Below are 15,885 nucleotides of genomic sequence, written 5' to 3'. Positions count from 1 at the left end.
GGACACAATGTGACCAGCACAATTGCCAACGCCTTTAGTGTAAACCAAGTAATGATTAGTCGGTGCCTCTCAAATCACATTTACATGGGGACCTTCGCAAGAGCAGCCGTGGAGCGCAAACATACAGAGCCGCCATGGAGACGGAGTCTGCGTGCCACGCGCCAGTCGCCACCCCCACAAAGATCCGGACCAGGGAAGCCGCGCATGCGCACTACGGACCAAGAGGGACAAGCGGAATTCAAATAGTGCAAAGAAAGCTGTGTAATAAAGTGACGGTGCATAATTGGTTTTAAACAGAATAACACGTGAGATAAGCTATGAAGTTAGTCATAAGAAAACAATCACGGAAATACAACCACCATATTTAAAGTGACAGCGTAAAATAGTGCAAAATGTGATTGCTGTCTATTCAAAAATGTGACAATTAAAAATATACCATGCAGGCATGAATAAGGATGAGTGTACAAAACATAACCAAACAGGTTAATTATAACAATAGAACACTTGGAGAACATGAAGTGCATCAACACAGATAAATTTAAATATTGCCCAAATCCCAATAAACATAAAAAAATATAAAAATAATGCAAAGAACGTCACACATTCCTGTGATTTGCTGTTCCATTCAAGTATGGATATGAAGATCCAGAAATTCATTTTGTAAAAACTTCTTTTATGGCGTCCATTGGATGGAAGATGGTCTCCATAGGAAGAGAGCTGAAGTCACAGTTCAGTGTATTAGGCAGGACGCGCATCATTCAGGCATACATACATCAAAAGGCCAGGTCTAGGATATTAAGAAAAAGTGGTTATAAGAACAGCAAGAAAAATGAAAATATACATATTAAGATTAAAAAAAATAAAAAAAACCAAAAATGGCCAAAACCCCACCCCCCCCTAAAAAAACGTGTTTGATGTCATTATAGAAAAGACCCGAAACCGAAACCCTCATTGAGGCCACCCGGAGTAACTGTATTGAGTCGGTAAATCCAGCGACTTTCTACCCTAGCCAGGGCTTTGAACAGGTCACCGCCCCGTGGGCTCAGAGACACCTGATCAATTGCTTTGATTTTAAGTTTGCTGGCATTACATTCGTGATGCAGAAAAAAGTGGCGGGGAAGAGTTTTTAGTGACTCCACATCCTTAGCCATCTTGGCTTTCTCTATATCGCGTACGTGTTCTCTTGTTCTTATCTTGAGTTCACGGGTAGTCATCCCAATATATACTTTGTTACATGGACATTGGGCGTGATAAATTACCCCTTTTGAGGCACAAGTAAGTCGATGGCGAATTTTAAAAATGCGATTGCCCTGAGAATTAGAAAAATCTTTGCTCTTGATATGGTTCTGACACCCTTTTTCAGAAAGTACACGGAAAAAAGCCATGTGTGAGATCACTTGCTCCTTTCACTTTTTTATCATTTGGAGAGTAATGACTTCGGACAAGTAAGTCACGGAGGTTGTCCGATCTTTTGGCAGTGATCAATGGTCTATCTTGAAGGATATTTTTCAAAATAGGGTCAGAACGTAAAATGACCCAATGCTTAGTTACAATTTCCACAAAAGCCTTCCATTGACAATTGAAGGGGGTGATCAAGCTCACCTGTGTATCTTCATTATTTTTGGATGAGGTCTGATAGAGGAGATCATTGCGAGATGTCAAACACGCTCTTTTATAGCCCCGACGGATTTGTTGATGGCTATATCCTCATTCCCTGAAGCGGCCATAAAGATCCCAAGCCTGATTTTCTTTGCCTGATGAAGAGACGTATGTAGTCTCGAAAGCTTGCAATTTGTTACCATCTTTTCAGTTAGCCATTAAAAGGTATCAACCACTGAGGACTCTCAATTCTGCCGTGTGATTTCTAGAAGTGTGTTCTAAAAGTGTGGATTACATTAGAATTAAAACCTGAAAGATGTATACAGACTGTGCCCTGCTACCTGCCACCATCGCACTCTAACAAGCATCTCTATTCTTCCAACAGGTATGTTCATCCAGCTCTCCTACATGAAGCGCACATAATACATCACCCAGCTTTGCGCATAGACTTTCCCCTGCTCCTAGCATTGTGATGGTATGTTCATCCAGCTCTCCTACATGAAGCGCACATAATACATCACCCAGCTTTGCGCATAGACTTTCCCCTGCTCCTAGCATTGTGATGGTATGTTCATCCAGCTCTCCTACATGAAGCGCACATAATACATCACCCAGCTTTGCGCATAGACTTTCCCCTGCTCCTAGCATTGTGATGGTATGTTCATCCAGCTCTCCTACATGAAGCGCACATAATACATCACCCAGCTTTGCGCATAGACTTTCCCCTGCTCCTAGCATTGTGATGGTATGTTCATCCAGCTCTCCTACATGAAGCGCACATAATACATCACCCAGCTTTGCGCATAGACTTTCCCCTGCTCCTAGCATTGTGATGGTATGTTCATCCAGCTCTCCTACATGAAGCGCACATAATACATCACCCAGCTTTGCGCATAGACTTTTCCCTGCTCCTAGCATTGTGATGGTATACCTTTCAGCTAACCCCCAACTTACTGTGTGATATTTATGACCTTGTTTACTTAGTCTTGATTGTATGCATCTGGTCGACCCTTAATTCTCTGACCAAGATGAGCAGAGACCACTCCTCTCTGCTCCACACCTGACCGCACTTAGTTTTCCATATATTGCATAGCACAAGTCCGCAGGACTTTAGTCTGCCGTGTGATTTCTAGAAGTGTGTTCTAAAAGTGTGGATTACATTAGAATTAAAACCTGAATTGAACCTGAAGGGAACTGAAGGTAACTGGCCTGACACTGTAAACAATGTTTCTGTTTGTTGTCACTTTTACCCCTATAATCTTTCACTTTCTGCAACCTCCCCCAATCCCCACACCAAGTAAGGAACTGTTCATCTCCTCTTCAATCCTCCCCATCCATCTTACCTCCTCCTCAGAACTGTTCCTTAACATACAATCCTCTGTCTCAAAGCACAGGCAGCCCCCTCACGCTCTCTCCTGCTCCCACCTGCTAACACTATCTCTGCTCCTTCTCACTGCTGGTGATATCTCTCCAAATCCTGGTCCTCCTCACCATATTCCCACAGTCATTTCTACCTCCCATCCACGCTCCATCACAAACTTCCGTAACCTCTCTAACCTTATACCCATTCGCCCAGCCCCCGCTTCCCCAGTCCCACTAACAGGAGCTCTGTGGAACGCTCGCTCTGTCTGTAACAAGCTTTCCTACATCCATGATCTTTTTGTTACTACCAAACTTTCCTTCCTCGCCATCACCGAAACCTGGCTCACCCCTTCTGACACGGCCTCCCCTGCTGCACTCTCTTACGGTGGCTTCCACCTTTCTCACACACCCCGCCCCAGCAGCAAGCATGGTGGAGGAGTTGGTTTTCTCCTGTCAGATAACTGCTCCTTCACCACAATCCCACTGCCACCCTCTGTTACCCTCCCTTCCTTTGAGGTGCACTCTGTGCGCATCTACTCCCCCTCCAACCTCCAACTGGCTGTCATTTACCGCCCCCCAGGGCCAGCCACCACCTTCTTTGACCACTTCACCACCTGGCTACTTCATTTCCTTTCTGCGGACATCCCCACTATCATCATGGGCGATTTCAACATACCCATTGACACTTCCCTCTCAGCTGCCACTAAACTTCTATCTCTCTCTTCCTCCTTCGGCCTCACTCAATGGTCTTCTGCAGCCACTCACAAAGATGGTCACACACTGGACCTCATCTTCACCCGCCTCTGCTCCCTATCTAACCTCTCTAACTCGCCTCTTCCTCTCTCTGACCACAACCTTCTCACATTCTCATCTCTCTCCACTCCATGTCTAGAGTCCCCACCCCACAAACTTTCACACCCTCGCAGAAATCTTAAACATCTTGACCTACATTCATTCTCTGAATCCCTCCTCCCTCTCACAGACATAATTTCCATACACAATGCGGATGACGCTGCCGCTCTATATAACACCACAATAGCTGTAGCTTTGGAATCTGCTGCCCCACTTACACATACCAAAGCTCGCAAAATCAACAGACAGCCCTGGCACACCAGCCTGACCAAAGAACTGAGGCGAGCTTCCAGGGCTGCTGAGCGCAGATGGAAAAGATCCCACTCCAACGACCACTTAATCGCATTCAAACAGTCCCTCACTACTTTCAAGACCGCACTCGCCACAGCTAAACAAACCTACTTCTCATCTCTCATATCCTCCCTATCTCACAACCCTAAACAGTTATTCAACACCTTCAATTCTCTCCTCCGTCCCCCAGCACCTCCTCCCTCCTCACTTATCTCTGCTGAAGACTTTGCCTCATTCTTCAAGCAGAAGATTGATAACATCAGAGACAGTTTTGGTCAACAAGCCCCAGAGCCCTTCCTCCCAACTTCCCTACCCTCCACCTCCAAAACCAACTACTCCACCATTACAGAAGATCAACTCGCCACTCTACTCTCAAGATCGCATCTCACCACCTGTGCACTTGACCCGCTCCCAACCCACCTCATCCCAAACCTCACCACAATCTTCATCCCAACCCTAACCCATCTCTTCAACCTATCACTAACAAATGGTGTTTTCCCCTCAAGCTTTAAACATGCCTCCATCACACCTATCCTCAAAAAGCCCTCTCTTGACCCATCCTCTGTATCTAGCTACCGCCCTATATCACTTCTCCCCTATGCCTCAAAACTACTGGAACAACACGTCTACCTTGAACTGTCCTCCCATCTCTCTTCTTGCTCCCTCTTTGACCGCTTACAATCTGGCTTCCGGCCACACCATTCCACTGAAACTGCCCTAACTAAGGTCACCACTGACCTTTTAACCGCCAAGAGCAAGCGACACTACTCTGTTCTCCTCCTCCTCGACCTGTCGGCTGCCTTTGACACAGTGGACCATTCCCTATTATTACAGACCCTCTCATCCCTTGGCATCACAGACTTGGCCCTATCCTGGATCTCATCATACCTAACAGACCGGACATTCAGCGTCTCCCACTCACACACCACCTCCTCACCTCGCCCCCTATCTGTCGGAGTCCCACAAGGTTCAGTCCTTGGGCCCCTGCTCTTCTCCATTTACACCTTTGGCCTGGGACAGCTCATAGAATCTCATGGCTTTCAGTATCACCTCTATGCTGATGACACACAGATCTACATCTCTGGACCAGATATCACCTCCCTACTAACCAGAATCCCTCAATGTCTGTCCACTATTTCATCCTTCTTCTCCGCTAAATTTCTGAAACTTAACATGGACAAAACAGAATTCATCATCTTTCCCCCATCTCACGTGACCCCCCCAACGAACCTATCCATTACAGTAAATGGCTGCCCACTCTCCCCAGTCCCACAAGCTCGCTGCCTCGGGGTTATCCTTGACGCTGATCTCTCCTTCAAACCACACATCCAAGCCCTTTCCACTTCCTGCCGACTTCAACTCAAAAATATTTCACGAATCCGTTCATTCCTCAACCAAGAATCTGCAAAAACCCTAGTCCATGCCCTCATCATCTCTCGTCTTGACTACTGCAACCTCCTGCTCTGTGGCCTCCCCTCAAACACTCTCGCACCCCTCCAATCTATTCTAAACTCTGCTGCCCGACTAATCCACCTGTCCCCCCGCTATTCTCCGGCCTCTCCCCTGTGTCAATCCCTTCACTGGCTCCCCATTGCCCAGAGACTCCAGTACAAAACCCTAACCATGACGTACAAAGCCATCCACAACCTGTCTCCTCCTTACATCTGTGACCTCATCTCCCGGTACTTTCCTACACGCAACCTCCGATCCTCACAAGATCTCCTTCTCTACTCCCCTCTTATCTCCTCTTCCCACAATCGTATACAAGATTTCTCTCGCGTATCACCCCTACTCTGGAACCCTCTACCACAACACATCAGACTCTCGCCCACCATCGAAACCTTCAAAAAGAATCTGAAGACCCACCTCTTCCGACAAGCCTACAACCTGCAGTAACCACCGATCAACCAACCGCTGCACGATCAGCTCTATCCTCACCTACTGTATTCTCACCCATCCCTTGTAGATTGTGAGCCCTCGCGGGCAGGGTCCTCACTCCTCCTGTACCAGTTATGACTTGTATTGTTCAAGATTATTGTACTTGTTTTTATTATGTATACCCCTCCTCACTTGTAAAGCGCCATGGAATAAATGGCGCTATAACAATAAATAATAATAATAATAATAATAATAATTCTAAATATTTTTCAAAGCCTGATTTTGAAATTTTTCCTGGCTAGAGCAGATACGTGTGATCCGCAGATGTTGTCCGATTGGAATTCCATTAATGGTAGATTGGCGATGCGATGAACTCACGTGTAACAACGTGTTAGTAGCTCTAGGCTTCCGATACACATTAGTCTCTATCAATCCCTGAGAGGAGACACAAACATCCAAGTCCAAAAAATTAACCTGTCGGCCATAGGAAAAGGTGAGTTTAATATTAAGATTGTTTGCATTAAGTTTGGCCATAAACCAATTGAGTTGTTCAATTGTTCCCTCCCATATAAAAAATACATCGTCAATATACCGGATCCAGTGGTGCACCTTGTCAATGTGCTCCACTGGATCACTAAGGAAAATATCCCTCTCCCAGGCACCCAAAAATAAATTAGCATAGGACGGAGCACAGGCGGCCCCCATGGCGGTTCCCTGAAGCTGGAGATATATTTGATCTGAAAACATAAAACAATTATGTGTGAGTATGAATTGAAGAAGCTGTAAAATGAAATTAGAGATAGGTTTCTCTACATTTTTTGCATGTAATAAACGTTAATTCAAGGACTATACTCGTCTGTGGTTTGTAAATACCAATGTTTTGTTGTGATTATACTATTTGGAGTTTTTTGTCCTCTCTATGAACTTTTGGGACATTTGTTTAGTGTCAATACTGATATAATGCTAATTTGACTACAGTATCCTATAATGTGAAATCTTCTACATTACAGTCATGACATATTTTATCAACTTGGCAATTATTTTTGCCATCTAGCGTAACACTACAGTAAATGGGATTTTCTAAAAAATAATCCCTTGCACACTATGCATTAAGGAGAAATACATAAAAAATACTTGTAAATCCCTTTGAATTACGTTACCTCCTTTACACCATATGTATTACTGATAACCTCAGTATTGTAGCTTCTTATATTAACAATGTGTTTTTATTCTCAGATATACAGTGAGGGAAATAAGTATTTGATCCCTTGCTGATTTTGTAAGTTTGCCCACTGACAAAGACATGAACAGTCTATAATTTTATGGGTAGGTTAATTTTAACATTGAGAGATAGAATATCAAAAATAAAATCCAGAAAATCACATTGTAGAAATGTTATAAATTTATTTGCATTTTGCAGTGAGAAATAAGTATTTGATTCCTCTGGAAAACAAGACTTAATACTTGGTAGCAAAACCCTTGTTGGCAAGCAGATCAGTCAGACATTTTTTTGTAGTTGATGGTGAGGTTTGCGCACATGTCAGAAGGAATTTTAGTCCACTCCTCTTTGCAGATCATCTCTAAATCATTAAGATTTTGAGGCTGTCGTTTGGCAACTCGGAGCTTCAACTCCCTCCATAAGTTTTCTATGGGATTAAGGTCTGGAGACTGGCTAGGCCACTTCTTTTTGAGCCACTCCTTTGTTGCCTTGGCTGTATGTTTTGGGTCATTGTCTTGCTGGAAGACCCAGCCACGACCCATTTTCAATGTCCTGGAGGAGGGAAGGAAGTTGTCACTCAGGATTTTACGGTACATGGCTCCATCCATTCTCCCATTGATGCAGTGAAGTAGTCCTGTGCCCTTAGCAGAGAACACCCCCAAAACATAATGTTTCCACCTCCATGCTTGACTGTGGGGACAGTGTTCTTTGGATTATAAGCAGCATTTCTCTTCCTCCAAAAATGGCGAGTTGAGTTAATGCCAAAGACCTCAATTTTTGTCTCATCTGACCACAGCACCTTCTCCCAATTACTCACAGAATCATCCAGGTGTTCATTGGCAAACTTCAGATGGGCCTGAACATGTGCATTCTTGAGCAGGGGGACCTTGCGGGCACTGCAGGATTTAAAACCTCTAACGGCGTAATGTGTTACCAATGGTTTTCTTGGTGACTGTGGTCCCAGCTGCTTTGAGATCATTAACAAGTTCCCCCCGTGCAGTTTTAGGATGATCTCTCACCTTCCTGATGATCAAGGATACCCCACAAGGTGAGATTTTGCATGGTGCCCCAGATCGAAGTCGATTGACAGTCATTTTGTATTTCTTCCATTTTCTTACTATTGCACCAACAGTTGTCTCCTTCTCACCCAGCATCTTACTAAGGCTAGGTTCACATTGCGTAATTGGGTGATCGCTAACAGACTGCGTTGCACGGCGAAAATGTTGCAATTAACGCCGTGCAACGGGTCCTTTAGCGCACCCATTGACAGCAATGTTGTTTCTGCCTGAAGCGCATCGCTAGCGCGTGCCTTTTTCGGCTCGCGCTAGCGATGTGCCGTTCTTTTGTGGCGCGCCTCGGATGCTGCTTGCAGATCAGGGATCTGCGAGAGCGGGGACGTTAACGCGACCCCTAAACGCGACCCCTACAAATACATTGCGTTAGCGCAATCCGCTAGCGCTAAACGGATTGCCCTAACGCAATGTGAACCTAGCCTTATGGTTTTGTAGCCCATTCCAGCTTTGTGCAGGTCTATGATCTTGTCCCTGACATCATAATGAAGCTCTTTGGTCTTGCCCATGTTGTAGAGGTTAGAGTCTGACTGATTAATTGAGTCTGTGGACAGGAGTCTTTTATAAAGGTGACTATGTAAGACAGCTGTCTTTAATGCAGGTAACGAGTTGATTAGGATCGTCTAACTCGTTTGTAGGAGCCAGAACTCTTAATTAATGGTTGGTAGGGGATCAAATACTTATTTCTCACTGCAAATTGCAAATAAATTTATATAATTTATACAATGTGATTTTCTGTTTGTTTGTTTTTTTATATATTCTGTCTCTCATTGTTAAAATTAACCTACCCTTAAAATTATAGACTGTTCATGTCTTTGTCAGTGGGCAAACTTACAAAATCAGCAAGGGATCAAATACTTATTCCCCCACTGCACAAGATATGGGGTATATAAAGTATGCGGTATATATATTATGCAATATATATATAGTATATACGTGTGTGTGTGTGTGTATATATTATTCTATATAAGCAAGGATAAGTAAATAAGAACTATTACACATAATCCTAATTATATATAACTATTATGTAATTAATAATGTATAGTTATTCATCTTACTTATATAGAATAATATTCCGCAGCGTTTTACAGACATTATCATTACTGTCCCCCTTGAGGAGCACAATCCAGGTTCCTGATCAGTCTGTCTTTGGAGTGTGGGAGGAAACCCACACAAACACGGGGAGAACATACAGACTCCTTGCAGATGTCCATGGTGGGATTTGAACCTGGGACCCCAATGTGGCAAAGCAACAGTGCTAACCACTGAGCCACCGTGCTGCCATTGTACAATATATGCTACATTTACAAAAACATAATATAAATTACAAAGCAGTATAGGCCTGCAATATTAGGGTGCGGTTTTTCATAGAAGCAGTCCCAACAGTTTACATCCATTTACATCCAACTGATCTCTTTGCTTTTCTACATGTCCATATATTCTTATGCCTTAATACAGTCACAATTTATATATCGAAATTAAAGCGATTTAGAGGAGCAGACATCGATGGTCTCTCACTACCCGACCTCCAGGCCTAGCTGTAGCGCCCCCGTACATCTGCTGCTCCTAGAGAACAGTAAGAGCAATGCTGCCCCTTCATTGTGACCATCACTGGGGGTCAGGGGTCCGGCCCCCACTATCACATTGTAAACTTTTAGCTATTGTTCTCTTTTGTACATCTTCTTCTATAATATTGGTAGAAATATATATACCGGTAACTTTTTTTAGTATCCTTAAATGAATGGTCTGGCCAAGCAGGCACTAGCAGAATGTCTGGTCGCCTTCTAATTAGAAGGGGAAGGGAGAGAGAGAAGTTCAGAAGAATAAATATAAGAATAATGCTCTCTAACTTTCCCTTTTCTATTTCTGTCCTGTGCTATTGCAATGGCCCATTACATGGTAAGTTCTTTTCTGCACTGATTACCTTTATATACCATTGTTTCCTAAACATTGATCTTTTTAACCAAGTTTAGCCAGTCTAATATTAACAAACAAGAATTAGACATCCATTTACTTATCTCCCCCGGAATAGAATTTTATATACAAATATAAAAATGTTATTTTATTTCCTCCAAACCTGGGAAAAGTCCAAAGAAAACAATGTACGGTATATATTATGGGAAAGTCTTATCTTTAACCTAGTTCAATAATGGCAAATCCTTTGTCCAGTAGATATACATTTTTTCACAAAACATTATATATTCCCAGTTAGCATTTTCCTTTTAATTGTGAGTTATTTCTCAAGACCAAGGAGAAGAAGTACCGTATACGGCCTGTGAATAATATTAAATTGAGAACAATTATGTTATATAGGAGCTTATTTTTATACTAGGAGCTTATTTTTATACATAGGTTTTCAATTATCCGAGGGTATTAGGTCAGCTCCCAATGACCATTTACTTTTTTAAGTCTTTTTTTTCCCCCCTCCTAATTAGAAGGGAGATGACTGTGGGTGGGCGAGCGTTTTAATTATAATGCATTGTTTGTAGTGATGAGCGAACGTCCTTGGATAAGGTGTTATCAGAGCATGCTCGAGTGTCTTCGGCGTGCTCGGATAATATGTTCAATTCCCCACGGCTGCAAGTCTCACAGCTGTTCAACAGCCGCAACACATGCAGGGATTGTCTGGTAGACAATCCCTGCATGTGTTGCAGTTGTCAAATAGAAACGAGACATGCAACTACGGGGGCTCGAACGTACTATTCGAGCATACCGAAGTCACTCGACTAGTATCTGAGCATGCTCATATAACACCTTTTCCGAGCATGTTCGCTCATCACTAATTGTTTGTCATTGTTTCATCCTGCAATATCTTCAATTTTATTAGAAATTTTCTATTGAATTGTATCTATCTTCATATAAATAAATAATATTACTTTGTGTGTGTGTATATATATTATTATTATTATTTATTGCACTTATATAACATCATTAATTCTACAGCGCTTCACAGACATTATCGGCACTGTCCCATTGGGTCTCACGACCTATATTCCCTATAAGTATGTCTTGGAAAACCCACACAAACACGGGGAGAACATAGACTCCTTCCAGATGTCGTCCTTGGTGGGACTTGAGCCACTTTACAATTTTCCAGGGTTATCTCCATACCACCCAGTTGTAAAGAAAAACCATGGTCACAAGATCACTTTCACCATCTTACTTAGAGTCGATCTTTAAAACCAATTGTAAACTGAGAAGAATATTAAATATTACAAAGAGATGAAAAATAAAAATTAAAGTATTGCAAAATAGAATGACTTCCCAATCTCTTTTCCCCATGACAGAATCACCACATGTGCCTTTCCACGCTACTCAAGTACAGTCCAAAGACTTTGCAGCGCATTCGAAACTTGACTCAAGGCCGGGAGACGTACATTGTTGGCAGAGTCCCACACGTTGATGATCTGACCGTGGCAGACATGCTTGGGGTCCCTGTCCTAGGCACGGAGCCCGACGTGGCACATCTCTACCGCACCAAGTCAGGAAGTAAGCGGATATTCACAAGTGCCAACATTCCCACTCCTCCAGGACAGTACGATATCTATAGCCAAGAGCAGGTGAGAAACTTTGCCAATTATGTAAAACTAGATGGTGGCCGATTCTAATGCATCAGGTATTCTAGATAATGTATGTAGTTTATTTATGAAGTTTTCAGAATAATGCAATTTATACACAGGATTCGGCCAGCCGGGCGCGTCCAATTAGCGAAGCGTGGTTCAAATTCTGCGCCAATTCACGGCCGGACTGCGCCTGTCGCTGATTGGTCACGCCCAGCCGCGAACAATCAGTGAAGCCAGGGCCGGCTCCAGGTTTTTGAGGGCCCCGGGCAAAAGAGTCTCAGTGGGGCCCCTCTCTTTAACACATACCACGATTCATGATGCACAGATACAGCAGAGAAATATACCACAGCCAATTAGCGGATAACACAGCCCACGTAGTATATACCACAGCCCACGTAGTATATTGCCCAGCCACATAGTATATAGTAAAGCCCCCGTAGTATATAGCACAGCCTCCGTAGTATATTACACAGCCCACGTAGTATATAGTACAGCCCCCGTAGTATATAGCACAGCCCCGTAGTATATAGCACAGCCCCGTAGTATATTGCACAGCCACGTATTATATTGCACAGTCAAGTAATATATTGCACAGCCACGTATTATATAGCACAGCCACGTAGTATATAGCACAGAGGCGTAGTATATAACACAGGCCATGTAGTATAGAGCACAGCGATGTACTATATTGCCCAGCCACGTAATATATACCACAGCCACGTAGTATATAACACAGCCCATGCAGTATATAACACAGCCCACGTAGTATATTGCCCAGCCACGTAATATATTGCACAGCCACGTAATATATTGCACAGCCACGCAGTATATAGCACAGCCACGTATTATATAACACACCCCATGCAGTATATAACACAGGCCACGTAGTATAGAGCACAGTGATGTAGTATATTGCCCAGCCACGTAATATATACCACAGCCACGTAGTATATAGCACAGAGACGCAGTATATAACACAGTCCACGTAGTATATAGCAATGTAGGCACCATATCCCTGTTAAAAAAAAAAGAATTAAAATAAAAAATAGTTATATACTCCCCTTCCGTCGGCCCCCGAATCCAGGCGAGGTGTTTACCGATGCTCCTCGCGACGCTCCAGTCCCAAGAATGTATTGCGGTCTCGCGAGATGGATGACGTAGCGGTCTTGCATGACCGCTACGTCATCATCTCGCGAGACCGCAATGCATGGACCAGAGCGTCGTGAGGAGCAGCGGGAAAGGCGACAGAAGGTGAGAATATAATGATTTTTTATTTTGTTTATTATTTTTAACATCAGATCTTTTTACTATTGATCCTGCATAGGCGCATCAATAGTAAAAAGTTGGTCACGCAGGGTTAATAGCAGCGTTAACGGACTGCGGCATAACGCGGTGTAACGCAGCCATTAACCCTGTGTGAGCGCTGACTGGAGGGGAGTATGAGGGGGCACTGACGGAGAGTAGGAAGGGGCAAATTCACGGCCGGACTATGCCCGGCCGGCTGCGACCAATCAGCGACGCGGGATTGCCGTGACAGTCAGACAGACAAACAGACGGAAGTGCCCCTTAAACGATTATATAGGTAGATGCCCTTATAGTCCTGGAATTATGTGTATTTTACCCATGGCTCCTTCACTTACAGGTCACTGATGTCTCTAGGGCATGTATGATTTCTTATTTATTATCATTTTTTACCTCCATCATATCATCGGGACAGATTTTTAACACTTGAAAGTAAAGAGTGAACTATCCTCATTTGCTGGGGTCAGAATACACATTCATCTATTAATTTGTGGTGTTGATCCTGATGATGGCAAAAATTAACCCCTTAAGCCTCATTCAGGCATCTGTGACTTTTCATATGTCCAAAACGCCAAATCCACAACACCCCCCCCCCCCCAAATTAAAACGCTTCTCCTATACATTGCAGTGTTCATCACGGACAGCCATTAGTGATTTTCATGGATCCATAGACTTCCATGACTCTTTTTGCAGGCACAGGGTCCACAAAAAACCCCACAGGCTTGTGAATAGTACCGTAGACTTTAACGGGCATCTGTTCTATTTGTGAAAAACGCAGAACGTGCCCATGACTGATGGACGTCTGAATGGGGCTGTTGGGGAGATTTTCATTGTTGTACGAGGATACAGCTGCATGTCTGGGCAGATACTTTCTATCCTAAGTCATGGGTCAAGGCTCCTTAAAGGGTCAATATTGACTTTTAGGATAACTACTTCCTAAAGGTGGTACTTGGGTTCTAGTCCTCTTCCTCTCTATTTGCATATTTAATTTGCCAGAGGAGCATTGCATGGCCTATAAGTCTCCTTATACCAGTTTGGCACTTTCCTCAAGCAGAAACATTAAGCTTTAAATCCCCTAGGCAGGTACACAAGCCTTGATAAAGGTCCAAGAAGGACCGAAAAGTAGTCTGCAGTAAGTATTATTGATTATTAAATGCAGAACTCCCGATAAAAAGTTTATTCCTAACTGCATGCCAAGGGCCGTGATTTACTATTACTTACTCTTGAGGATTGACGTCCTACCACTGAGCACCGGGACAGAGCCATGAGTGCTCACCCTACACAATTCCCACCAACTCCTTCTTTACTTGAATCCATTAGATCACCTATAAATGCCTGATTATTTTTAATATCATAATTTTATCTTTTAAATACCTGAGGCAGGGCATTTCATAGGTCAACATCTTTTTTTTTCTCTGTAGTGTAAAATCTATTTTGGTAAACCCTTCTCTCCATCATAGTTACATAGTTATTAAGGTTGAAGGAAGACTTTAAGTCCATCTAGTTCAACCCATAGCCTAACCTAACATGCCCTAACATGTTGATCCAGGGGAAGGCAAAAAAACCTATGTGGCAAAGAGTAACTCCACCATGGGGAAAAAAATTCCTTCCCGACTCCACATACGGCAATCAGACTAGTTCCCAGGATCAACGCCTTATCAAGGAATCTAGTGTATATACCCTGTAACATTATACTTTTCCAGAAAGGTATCCAGTCCCCTCTTAAATTTAAGTAATGACTCACTCATTACAACATCATATGGCAGAGAGTTCCATAGTCTCACTGCTCTTACAGTAAAGAACCCGCGTCTGTTATTATGCTTAAACCTTTCCTCCAGACGTAGAGGATGCCCCCTTGTCCCTGTCTCAGGTCTATGATTAAAAAGATCATCAGAAAGGTCTTTGTACTGTCCCCTCATATATTTATACATTAAAATAAGATCACCCCTTAGTCTTCGTTTTTCCAAACTAAATAGCCCCAAGTGTAATAACCTATCTTGGTATTGCAGACCCCCCAGTCCTCTAATAACCTTGGTCGCTCTTCTCTGCACCCGCTCCAGTTCAGCTATGTCTTTCTCATACACCGGAGACCAGAACTGTGCACAGTATTCTAAGTGTGGTCGAACTAGTGACTTGTATAGAGGTCATGTATGCCCCCATGTTATAGCGACTCCAGGTATGAAAAGATTATTAGACAGCTCTCTATACTAACCATGCTATATTTATACATAGTAATTACTTCACCCTCCAAGCCATTGCTTCACTTGAGAATTGTTCTAAAACTTTTTTTGGGTGTCAAGCCTTTTTCCACCATATAAAAGAAATGTATGAATCTCAGTTCATTTTGTCACTATATCATAAATCAGTATTTTAAATTAACAAAATTAGAAACTGACAATTATCCTCCTTGAACCATTTTGCTATTATTCATATTAGTGGACCAAAAAAGTAATACTGATATGGTCACATGACACCCATAGCTAGAACCACTGTATGCCAAGAGTGTCCTTTTTCCTAACTTAATTTTACCGCAAAACAAAAAAATGCTAAACATTGTATGAAGGGTATAGAAATATAAGATTAAATGAACAGTAGTATTGGATCCCACCTCTTAATCATTGAGTTCAGACTTTTCATACAGTGCCACGTCCACTGGTGTACAATCTCCAGCCCCTCGCCAGGCCGTCGGCCTTTAATAACATTTGTGACTGTACAAGTCATTCTGAAGAGCTCACCGATACCGTGTGGT

General features: G+C 43.0%; 1 protein-coding gene across 1 annotated transcript in view; it reads left to right on the top strand.

Moving 5' to 3' along the window:
* The window catches only part of IQCH (IQ motif containing H), a 122,182-nt gene that overhangs the window by 56,413 nt on the left and 49,884 nt on the right, over positions 1-15,885 (top strand). Inside the window, exon 13 of the mRNA XM_077263254.1 lies at positions 11,559-11,831. Coding sequence (XP_077119369.1) covers positions 11,559-11,831 — 273 coding nt within the window. The remainder of the gene's footprint in view (positions 1-11,558; positions 11,832-15,885) is intronic.

The sequence above is a fragment of the Ranitomeya variabilis genome, chromosome 5, assembly GCF_051348905.1.
Source record: "Ranitomeya variabilis isolate aRanVar5 chromosome 5, aRanVar5.hap1, whole genome shotgun sequence".
In the NCBI taxonomy this organism is placed as follows: domain Eukaryota; kingdom Metazoa; phylum Chordata; class Amphibia; order Anura; family Dendrobatidae; genus Ranitomeya; species Ranitomeya variabilis.
Note: the sequence above shows the minus strand (reverse complement) of the source record. Positions and strands in the feature narration are given on the sequence as shown.